Genomic DNA, 12,184 nt, shown 5'->3' on the forward strand with positions numbered 1-12,184 from the left:
CTCTATTTTCCATCCACTACCATATCGAGTACCACCTCCTGTCTGTACTTACCTCCTCACGTAATATGCCCTGAACTCCGCATCCGTTAGGACACCCCAAGGGAGAATGCTGGCATTCCGAATTCTTATGATGCTGTTTAATAGAAAATATGATAATAATACTCATCATTATACTGTTTCTTAAACTGAGAATTTAGCAATGAGTTAAAGACGAAATATCAACAATATTGTTAATTTTGATTGATGCAGGGGGGAATTCTTACCTCTATGTTCTTGATGCTGATTCGTTCCCGACAGTATTCGCATGGTATTTCTCTATATTCACATGTGTTTGATGTGTGGTCCTCAAGCTCTGATAGACGTACTTGCTGGCTACATTTATCACAATGCCTTTCTTGATAGCTACAAATGGCTTCGTGTGTCTGCAACAATGATACACTGATTATATGCATGAATACCAGTTTCCTGTTAGGTACCTGAAACCTAGTTTAAAGGGTTTGCGATCATCGTGAAATGATATAATAGACCTTTGGTAAGATAACTACTAGTTCACCTGGATGTATCATCTATATATTATATCATAAATCATAAGGATATTATAAGAGTCAAAGTAATTTATACTTATAAGTATACGAGATATAATATATAAGTATCATCAGTATTTCAAATTATAAATGATAAACATATTGTGAAAGTCAAAGTGATTTTTACTGTGATATACTGCACCGGTGATACATTTCCACAGAAAGGCATATTACCACAGTGACTAAATCGAAAAACATCTAAATAACAATAAATGAGAAAACAACAATATTACCGCCCAATTTCTTCCCGGTGTCACTGAATATTTTTACATTTTAAATACAAGATAAAAAGAGAAGCTCAAACTTTGATAATTTGATGCATACTACCGTGAGGTGTGCAACTTATGGTATACAGTGGCCTGTTATTATTTTTAATTGATCCTGATTACTCTCAGTCGGGGATTATGCACCTTCAAACAAATAATTGATACATCTACATGTATACCATTCAGCTGTTTCTGGAGTATACTCACCGCTAGACCTGACCAGGGTAGCTTTTCTTCGCAGCCTAGATCCTTGTTGGGACAATATACCGCAAGATTCGATATCTCACGCCTTTTGCATGCATCTGGAAATACCTTAAACAGATGTTATATAAACTATCATCGAATTGTTGTTAAGGACAACATTGTTTTTTATAATCGTAATACCACATTGACAGTCATCAGATACGTAAAACAGCATTACTTAACATTCGACAGGCATTCTGCTTATCATATAATCATATGATACTTTAATATATAAGAAGTAGGTAGATGGCGAAGAAAACATTGCGAAAACTACACACAACATGTACCTTAACATGTATTGACCAAACAAACGTCATACACATTAACAAGTATTGACTTAGCAAACAGCATATACCTTAACATGTATTGATCCAACAAACGACTTACACATTAATATGTATTGACCCTACAAACGACATACACATTAACATGTATTGACCCAACAAATAGCATACACCTTAACAAGTATTGACTTAGCAAACAACATATGCCCTAACATGTATTGTGTACAGTAACAGTGTACTGTGAGGTACATAATAATTAGTTTAACAATCGCATGTAGCAGAACGTAAGAAATATCCCATATAGAAATGAGACTACTTACATCCTCCTTGGAAAATATCTCCCCACAGTCTTGCTCAAGACATTTGCCTGTGTCATTCTGTTCGAAGATGAACTTGATATCGTCCTGACAAATATGATGGCCGCATCGCAGCTGGAAAGCGTTTACTAATACTGACTGACAAATTGAACATTTATTGTCCTCACTCGGGTCTGATATGAACTGCGGTTTTCCGACAGGGTTCATGAGTGGCGATTTAAATGTTGGCGAGATAGATGCCAGCTCATCTTCACCATCAGTTTCTAGTGACATTGTTTTAAATATTATAACAAAAACGACTAAAATACGACTAAAAATAAAATAAACGAATAAGTAAAAAAAAATAAATAAAAAAAAAATAATAAAACAAAAATCTTCGTATAAGATTGACAAATACAGAATTTGTTAGCAGTAGTCTAAATAAACTTAATCGTATGCTTCCATGCCAAAATATATATGCATAATGTTCGCAGGCTACTAGAAATGGTCGAGCCTCAATATATTTATTACTTTCAATGTCGCATTCATATTTCATGACAGGCCGGGAGGTTCAACCCGGATAGAATGATCATTTCACAGGTAGTTGATTTCATTGTGAAGTATGGCCACACTGTAAAAAACGGAAAGCAAGAAACATATTACATATAAATACAGTATCATGGAACCTAGTAATTTGTGCTTTATAATTCTGATTATAATTATAATGCCTCGAATAGCAATTAACAAACATAATGTAAATAACGGCATGGTTCAGTACCAATATTTTGATAGTTCACTTCCTAAATCTGCTGGTATATCAGATTATAATGTTTATAAATATGAGATTTAGAATTCATCGTGAAATGCCTTTTACACAACTATATAGTGACCATTCACATGTTGTACTGCTTCTTAAAGTTCCATTAATAACACATTAGAAGCAAGAAACATTCCACCCTCCTGGAAACTATCAAATGTTAATTAATACATCAAGGTTAGAGGACTAATTAATTACGTATCAAACTCTACACCAATATCGATCACATATTACTTTTGTACGATCATCAGAAATAATATCTTTGAAAAATTATGTAATTATCTTTTTGAACAAAAGTTATATCAGGAATCTGGTTTTCTACTTGGTGACGTTAATATCAACAACTTTTAACCGTATATCACTAAAGTGTCATTTCATCTACATAGAAAACAAGAGCTCAATTGACCGGAATCCCCCACCTGCTATCCAGTGATCCTCCTCATGCAATAGCATAATTAAGAACACGTGTAGCAGAGACCAGATATAAGATCTCAGGTCCTAGCGGTTATTTGAAAAGGTGTTGGCTAATTCAACTCTTTCAAGGGAGGTCATGGAATTCTTTACTGTACAACAATAGGGACCCCTAGATTGTTTTTCTATGTAATTCAACAAACATATTTCCGAGTTAATTCCCCTACATCACTATTAATTCATTGAGTTACTGCGTATTTGTCTATAATATATCTCTGTGATTCTATCTAAATTGAGTATTTATTTGAATATTTACATCTCTGGCTAGGGTAACCCAGTTTATCAAAAGTATAGGCAGAGTATGTAGCCAAATCCTTTCGTGTTGACATCAAAATAATTTGAAATGAAAATCAATCGAGCTGTCCGAATTCGGGATACTGTGAGGACAGGTATGTAATCTTAGGCAAGACTGATAGCTGATGGAAAAACAACAGAGAATACTGACATAGAAACGAGACCATAACTCACAGACTCGATAAAACAAGAACAAAATATGGAAATATAAGTTGAGCATAGAGACACCTGAAAATGAAAGGGGAAAGAAAAAGGTAAATATGTCTCAGAAAGGTAAGCGGTTTTTTTTTATCGCCAACACCTTCCATAAAGGTTTAGGCCAAACCGAGTTACATCACGAACATGAAATGCAATAGCGTTTACAGACGAAAATCAGATCAACATATGTCTTATCTGCAGGTACGGCCACAAGCCTGCTTTATATGTAAATATTCTAGTGTTGATTTTGACATCGGGATCAATAAATAGAGGCTTATGTTTTGTTTTAAATTATGGATTGAGGTGCTTGTTCTTTAATAATTATGAATATTTATCCCCTCTGACAGTGAATCCAATTAAGCCTGTTTTCGTTTATATCGTGTATATCGTGTATATCTGGCTTATTCTTCGTTCGTAAAATAATAACAAAGCTGGTACTTCACGCCAGTGCAGAAACCATGCATCGTACCAACAGAGTTATGTACCCTTACTTTATCATTATGCATATGTAACGGTGTCTGTGTAACTGTAAGAGTGATTGGGATACACAACCATATGACATATATGTTTTTACTTTAGATTCCTCGGGCCCAGTACATCACGTTCTACAATCACCACTACTAAATATGTCCATGTTGGATCTCGTATGCTTAAACACGGCCAATAGGAATATTGAAACATCATTCTGCGAAATATTGATAAGAATAATATGATTGATATTTAAAAGATTTTACTTATTTTTATATTTGAATCTTTTAAGTAGCTGTCTTATTCTAAATCGCTTTGGCAGCCTTGTCCCAATACTCCAGCAAATTACACCCACCATATCGCATATGAAGTTAACCTTAGATTCATATACATCATTTCATAACCTTTTTTCCATACATAATTCTTATTTGCGTCTAAAAGTTTTCGTCTGATATGGAAGTAATAAACACAGTAATGTTTTTAGGACATGTATGTGATATAGGCGTATGAGTAATGCGTTTATTCAGTAAACTCTCCATGTTATATTTTAAAAATGATCCCCCATGTTATATTTTAAAAATGATCTCCCCATATTATATTTTAACAAGAGGCCAAGGGCCTCGTAGCTCTCTGGACGTTGATACAGTAACGTGCCAATTTTAGTCTTTTTTTTTTTTTTTTTAATTTTGCTATATATTCTTTGTATTTTTAACTTTTTCAATGAATTTTCCTGACTTTATGTATTGATCGTTTTAAATGAAATTTTGTACTCTTATAGAGAATTGTTTCCTGTTTCATCTCATAATATTTTCACTGTTTTCCGATGTATATGACTAGAGAAATCATATATTTTTTTTACAATATCTAATTTTTTGAACGCCATATTGACGTTATTTTAGTAACGTCATATAGAGAAATGGCGTCACACGGAAATTATCAGTGTAGACAATTCTGTATTGCTCCATAAATACTCAACGGAAAAATAAATAAATATTATGAGAAGAAACTATGGACATTTCTTCATAACATGACGAAATATTGTCAAAATCCGTTCACATAGTAATGTTTCATATCAGTGTGTTTGCCAGGGACGTATACGTATACCTCGCGAGACACTCTGTACACTGTAGCAGACGACATAATGTGTATAAAGTAACACGCATAGCAGCATTTTTTGCAGCGGCACAGGGATACGTGTGTTGCAGCACATTACTATATACACATTACAGTGGGTTGATATAGGAACTTTGCCTCATAACTCCTCAGAATAACGTTCGGCATGTCCCTGTGACACCGAATATGTCCAAAATGACATCGTAAATTGACGATTACTCGAAAATGAAAACATTTAACAACTCAAATTTCTTGTCAAATCTAGTTCGTGTCGACCCCAATCATGTGTCTTGAAATCCATTCTGACAGTCCCACTGTTTCTGATATCCTCTGTCCACAAAATTTTAATAATTCTACTTCCGGCAAAAACATGAAAATGACTGCGTAAGCTCTCCTGGACTCCGTCCAGAGAGCTAAAAATGATCTCCCTATATTACGTTTCTAAAGTGTAAGGCACTTGTACAATTATTTGCATCTTCTAATTTTCTGTTTCTTGTCTACTTTATACATGTAGATATTTCAGTTTTGGTTTTTTGGAAAGAAATCTCATCATAAATTATCAATATAACTGTGACGTAATAAAAAAAATCAACCAAAGATTATTGTATCATTAACATGCATGACATGCGCATCGCTATCCCGTGTGACGAAGTATAAAATTATGTCGTCAGTTGATAGGGATAGATTTGTACAGTTAAATCATATATCAATGACCATATTAGGATGTTTTATATAGTTGATAAGCACAACCTTTCCCAGAAGGGGGAATAATGTACTGTATTTTCAAACACGTTACTTCGTTATATTATTCATGTGACATACCAGATATGTTGTTTCACATGTAAAATAAAAGATATGGTATTTTTCGAATTTCGAAAACATATTTTATCTCTAAATCTATAATGTAAACCGTGTGACCAGACCAATCCAAACAGTTAAATTTACATATATATATAGACTATACTTACTTCTCCTGTAAAACTGTATCGTAATCCCTTCATGTGACCGTACTACACACTGCATACTGGGTGAGCTGTCGACCCTATATACATGTATATGTGTATGGGAAGATATCAAAGGTAGGCGAATAGCATGCCAGCGATAGGCTGAATGTGGTTACACACATAAATACACATTACTCAGAGTGAGAGTGTAATACATGTAATCGAATTCCCAAGAAGGCGGCCATCATTCGCTTCAAACTTAGAAATATTATTTTATTTTCCTCTTTACAGCGTAAGAAGGGTAGATTGGAAAGTGCTGTTGTGTAAAAGATGGTAAATGAAGGTTTGTAGAAATTTATAATTAGGTGTGTGTATGAGGGCAAATACTCTATGCAATATAGGAGGGTGAGTGATAGTCTGTATATTACGGTAAATAATACTAAATTCTAAAATACTGATTCTGACAATAAATCAAGACCTATTTCATCAACCATCTTATATGGAATTTATCTTGTTGTTGCATGTAACAACGTTCACGTGAAATGCTTTCAGTGAATTAAAGATAACCCTGCATCATGATATATGATATATATATAAGTTCGTAATTCGAAGCTGTTTTAAGAGAGGCTTAGTTGATAGCACCCTGCTCTATGGCCCATCTTCGGCCCGCACGGTACCGACGATGCCTTTGGTTTTTATGGTACGACTATATAAAGGACAGAGACTTGGCTTGGTACTAATTCCCAACTCATGGTCGATGCGGTAAGTGAACCTGCTTTATATCTAGGTGATGCATTTGATGTCATTGTCGCTGTTTTTGTTGCCACGATAACTATGATGCGAGAACAAGTTATAATGATGCAAATATACACGTTTAAAAGATATCTATTTTTATTTTTATCTAGAATGCTCAAAACTTGTCAAGATTTATTGCCACAAAGACTAATGATAGATTAGATATATAACATAATATTAATCAAACGCGGTTTGACAAAGTACTTGCAACGTCGTTGGGTGAAAGAACACATTTATTGGCAAATCTTAGGGATCAGGCCAAAGTTATTTCAATTGATCACCGTCACGCCCTTTGGGTTGATGGACCAGGGGACGATAGGGGAATAAGTTAGAATTCATCAATTACTGTAAAATATTATCTCAGGAAAAAACTGAATAAATTTACATGTAGGTTGTGGTTTCCACCGTCCCTAGTTGTTATTTCAGCGATAGACCAGTAAGCCAATAAGAAATCTAACCAACTTTGATGTTAATTTTTCAAAGTAATTACTACAATAAATATAAACGAATTACTTTACTTTTTTGTTAATTGCAACACAATGGGTAATGATTTCATTTTAATACAAATGTTTTTCTATAAATAGACCCAGCAATTACATGTGTCTATATTGATATAGTTATTTATAGAAACAGTACGATATAGATAGAAACTGGAAAACTAAACTGTTTGGTATTCGTATTTTCATGTACGACGTGTGCTGGCCTTTACTACTGTACCTACATGTTTTAGCCTATTTTTCATTGTATGAATATCGTAGTATATCTGACGTACTGATATGTTTATATTTATACTCCTCAATAAATACTAATTACAGTATCTGACGTAATGCTGTGTTTATATTTATACTCCTCAATACATACTAATTACAGGTCGTATACAGCGGCCCACACCGACATATCGCTTCGACTCGCGCTGTCATATTTTTTAAAAACCTTTTAATTGACTATTCATTGATACCATATATACTTTTCTAACTTATACAAGCAGGTCTTTTGTGATTGAATTGTCGACCGAGGGGATCATTATCACAAACATAAAGGTATTGTTCGTTGTTTATCTAGTAAGTATGTGTAACTGTTCCTGTACAATGTATATGTGATCGTTTGTAATTTACTTATTTTTTGATAAAGGGGCAGATTGCCTCGAAAATTCGGCAGTTATATATGTATATGATATAAAAATTAAACATGTTACGTTTATCTATAAACAGAAACTCACAAGATTTACGCACACATGTTACGGTATCTATAAATAGAAACCACGAAGACATGACACATACAGTGTATGTGTATTTATAGATACCGCTCAAACTATGTTACGTGTATCTATAAATAGAAACATAGAAGACACGGGGGAAAACCAGACGGTGTGTTGCTATAAGCATATTTATATGTGTGTGTGTATTTATAGATACCGCTCAAATATGTTACATGTATCTATACATAGAAACATAGAAGACACGGGGGAAACCAGGCGGTGTGTTGCTATAAGCATATATGTGCGTGGGTGTGTATTTATAGATACCGCTCACAGATGTTACATGTATCTATAAGTAGAAACCAAGAACACATGACAACACCAGGCGGTGTATATATAATGACAGAGCTCAAACCTGTTAAGTGTACCTATCAACTGATGCATAAAAGACACGTGAAAAACAGTTTGATTATGTGTATTAATTTACAACGATCACATTTTTTTACGGTAACATGTATAGCCTACATAAGTGAAATCAGTGCGGGATATTTACGGAAGCTTATAGGGGTGATCACATAAATATATTATATCTCACTAAATTGGTACAAAGCATTTTGATACTTAAATTTATATATTGCTACACTTTTTGTGTCAATATCCGTTAAGTTACTTTATGATATAAACATTAGGAAGCTTTATTCTAGTAGTGCACTACACCCTAAGAGGCGATGAACAGCAAAACCCCCATACATGTAATGGGCAGTACCCAAGGCTACCTGTGATTTTTACCTGTACTGTATATATAAGGCTATCCAGCAGTTATATTCAAGCGGAAGTAAAACCCATAAATACATAGAGTTATTAAAAAGGTTTTGGAAGTTTAGTTTGATGTTATATTTCAACCTTTCTATTCTTGTTAATTATACACTGTAACTAGGTTAAGACAAATTTACTTTATAAATCCTTTAACTAAGTTAAATTGTTCAAGCCAAGTTTAATTTATCTTTTGGTACTTTATATTTTGTATTGATTAATCAGTTATATATTTCACATGTATAATTCCAGTAATTTGGTTTTCATCACATGAAATATATAATAAAACATTTGAAAACAATTATCGTGACTTGAACATTTTCAATTTGATACATTTAATTGTCATTGTAGTTTTAATATCAGATTAAGTTAAGCAGCATATTCATAATTTCATTTTTGATGTGATAGTACGCATATTAAAACCTTATTCAGCCCATAATATATGTTGTACATTCTATGTGTATACATCCAATGCTTAAAGTCAGAAACCTGAACACATGAAGAAATTGATTAAACATTGATTTAACAGGTAAATAAAGAGTTTTCTTTGAATCTACTGGTAATTAAGTGATCACAACAGTTCTACATTTCAAAATTTTAAGTTTATCAAAGGTATATGTTACTTGTAATACACCTTCCATCTTCCTTTACTGAAAAAGTTGAAATTTCTGTACATGGTACCCGTGTGCAGGTATCTAATACTTAGAAGATCTAACATATTGGATCTGATTCCAGGTACATGTATCAGTTACAGGTAACACAGAATGAGATAATGGCCTGAGGGAACAATTAATGTCATTTTTGTTATGAAATACTGGCAAACTTGGGGAGGGGGAGGGTAACAGTTTTAAGCTTATATAGCACATATACATGTTCATGTATCTGTAGCTCTACTTGTCATACAACACTTGAATTATACAACACTTGTATTCGTAATTTCATAATTTTCTTCTATAAACTTGCCTGCTAACAAATATATTATAAAACATATGGATCATGTGGACCTTCAGTTTTTTTACAGTTCATGCTAACATGTTTTTTGCAATATTGTTTAAAAACAAAATTTTGGGATACATTTTGATCAGCATTTAAGTGTTTCCCTATTGCATTAAGAAAATGATTAATTGTTCTTTACCTTAAAATGTATAACTGATGGGGATTTTACCTCTTCTTGTAATTAAAGAAAATCAGCTTATAAACTATATTTATTGAATATCTTTATTGTGAAGAAAAATGTATAAAAAAATAATTTTCTTTTTTTGGATGATTCACAAAAAAAACAAAAACAAAACAAAAACAAAAAAAATAGACATTTTTGAAAAAACATCCACAGGTAGATATTATATATGGGTAGTGTTAGATGCTAATTACAGGTAGGTAAGGCAGAGGAGCCTGGCACAGCATGCTATAAATGGACCCCTGGAGGGTAATTGGGGACTTGACAAAACTTTCGCCAGGTGTTAAAACAGGCACACCTTAAGACTGATCCTCACCTGATACATGGTGTTATGGAGGTCCATAAGGTGGTGGTGAGGTGGGGTTTGGGCCCTGGGCCCCAGGTGGCCATGACAACAAGCATGTCCTGAGAGTACCAATTATACATAAGGTACAGGTATATAACTTATTATATGTCTCTTACAGCACATAAATATAATTATATTCGAAACTTAAGATTCTTGATTATGTACTATGAAATGATTTCATGGTTGAATTAACAGATATTAGTGAAGTAACAATATATTGAATTTAAAAATATGTTTGTCTGATAAAATAATAAATATTAAAATATACATACATATACAGTGTACTTGAGAAAAAAATCTACAAACAGTCATCAAGGCCTAATGTAGAATTAATCATTAATATAAAATGTATATTAACTACATCTAAAGAAAAATGAAAAGCATCAAAATTTTGAAATCAGGAAGATAAACCTTAATTTTACACTATAATGAAATCTTTTCAAAAAACATATTGATAAAACCCCACTAAAAATCCAATTGATATGAGTTTTAATTCCTGTTGTGCAATATATCATATAAGAACCACAGTCAATTTATTTTCAGTTAATTTTAGATAAAATTTTATCAACATTTAAATATACCTGGTAAAGTCAGGATGACAGAAATAAGGCAGTCAATTTACACAGGTCTGTATATGTAACAACTACAGGTATCTAACACAGGTGTCCAGTGGCACTGTTCATTACCTGTATGTGGGGAATTTGTGGTCACACCTGACTGGACGTAGTGCACTACTAGTTTACCTGTAGCTTAAATGTAGTGCACTACTAGTTTACCTGTAGTTTAAACGTAGTGCACTAGGGTGTAAAGGTTAGCTTACACTCAACTGTATGTCTAGTTCTAGATCTCAGTTGGAAAGAGCAAAATTCAAAGGTCTCATTTCTATCGATGATTTCAATTTTCTAACGCCCGCGCGATCAGTCTACGAGGAAAACGAATTACACAAAATGATTTTTGCTAACCGTACCACTCGCGACGTATGGTTTAATATGAATAGAGTTCTCGGCGATCTATTGTTATAGGTACAAACATTAGTATGTACATGTCAATTAAGAATCAAAAGTGCTGTACAGATATATATATATATATAGAATAAAAGTGTCCATGTGGAGGTAAATAATAATAAAATTAGGGGATAGTAAGTTGTTTTGAGTGGCTATACTGGCGATTAGAACATGAAATTTGGTTTGAACTCGAGACCGATAGGTCGAGAGTTTAAACCAAATTTCATGTTCTAATCGCCAGTATAGCTACGAAAAACAACATACTATCCCCATTCTAACACGTTTACGTTATAGTTATTGAATAGCATTACGAGTGTATCCGAAATATTTGTTGAAGGGGCGGGTACGAGGCGCGTCAGCGCCGAGTCCCCCGCCCCTTCAACAAATAACTCGGGTACACGAGTAATGATTTCAATAACTGGCTTGTACCATGGCACCTCCCACTTTGTGTCAATCAAATTCTAGTTCCTTTGTCATTGACCAATCATATTCGACCGCACCCGCTTTCTCACGGTGAGATTCTGCAGTACGGAAATCATCTGTCAAATTCCCACGTTGCGACACAGTACATGTACCATAAACTTTCCAATAGGAGAGTTGTTATTTAGAAAAGATGTCGGATTTGGGCGCAGCGAGAGATCGACATAAAGAATATCAGACACTACAGTAACCAAGGTGAGTAAAATATATAAGAATTAGAAACACTAGACTATTTGTGAACTATTCTATTCACTAATGTGTTAATCCTCAAATCCGCAGTCCGCATTCATTAATTATAAATGTACTGCTTATACTGTCTCGCAATAGTTTTATTACCATCAATGCACTTTTAAAAGCTTTCAAAGAAAAACAGCCGCTTAATTTTAACTGTAT

The 12,184-nt window shown here is 33.6% G+C and overlaps 2 protein-coding genes across 5 annotated transcripts in view; one reads left to right on the forward strand and one right to left on the reverse strand.

Moving 5' to 3' along the window:
• LOC117324345 (TNF receptor-associated factor 3-like) overlaps positions 1–12,184 on the reverse strand; it is a 20,995-nt gene continuing 8,811 nt past the window's right edge. For 3 of the 4 annotated variants that reach the window (XM_033880147.1, XM_033880144.1, XM_033880146.1), the window contains 4 exons: positions 1,698–2,304; positions 1,058–1,162; positions 264–422; positions 1–133 (listed from right to left, as the gene is read on the reverse strand). In XM_033880147.1, coding sequence (XP_033736038.1) covers positions 17–133; positions 264–422; positions 1,058–1,162; positions 1,698–1,967 — 651 coding nt within the window. In that variant the 5' untranslated portion in view covers positions 1,968–2,304 and the 3' untranslated portion in view covers positions 1–16. Of the gene's footprint in view, positions 134–263; positions 423–1,057; positions 1,163–1,697; positions 2,305–6,002; positions 6,076–12,184 lie in introns of those variants that run through there. The other variant, XM_033880143.1, reaches the window with a different exon arrangement.
• The window catches only part of LOC117322782, a 1,071-nt gene continuing 628 nt past the window's right edge, over positions 11,742–12,184 (forward strand). The window contains exons 1-2 of the mRNA XM_033877722.1: positions 11,742–11,824; positions 11,925–11,986. Coding sequence (XP_033733613.1) covers positions 11,742–11,824; positions 11,925–11,986 — 145 coding nt within the window. The remainder of the gene's footprint in view (positions 11,825–11,924; positions 11,987–12,184) is intronic.

Source organism: Pecten maximus, chromosome 3 (genome assembly GCF_902652985.1).
Source record: "Pecten maximus chromosome 3, xPecMax1.1, whole genome shotgun sequence".
Lineage (NCBI taxonomy): Eukaryota > Metazoa > Mollusca > Bivalvia > Pectinida > Pectinidae > Pecten > Pecten maximus.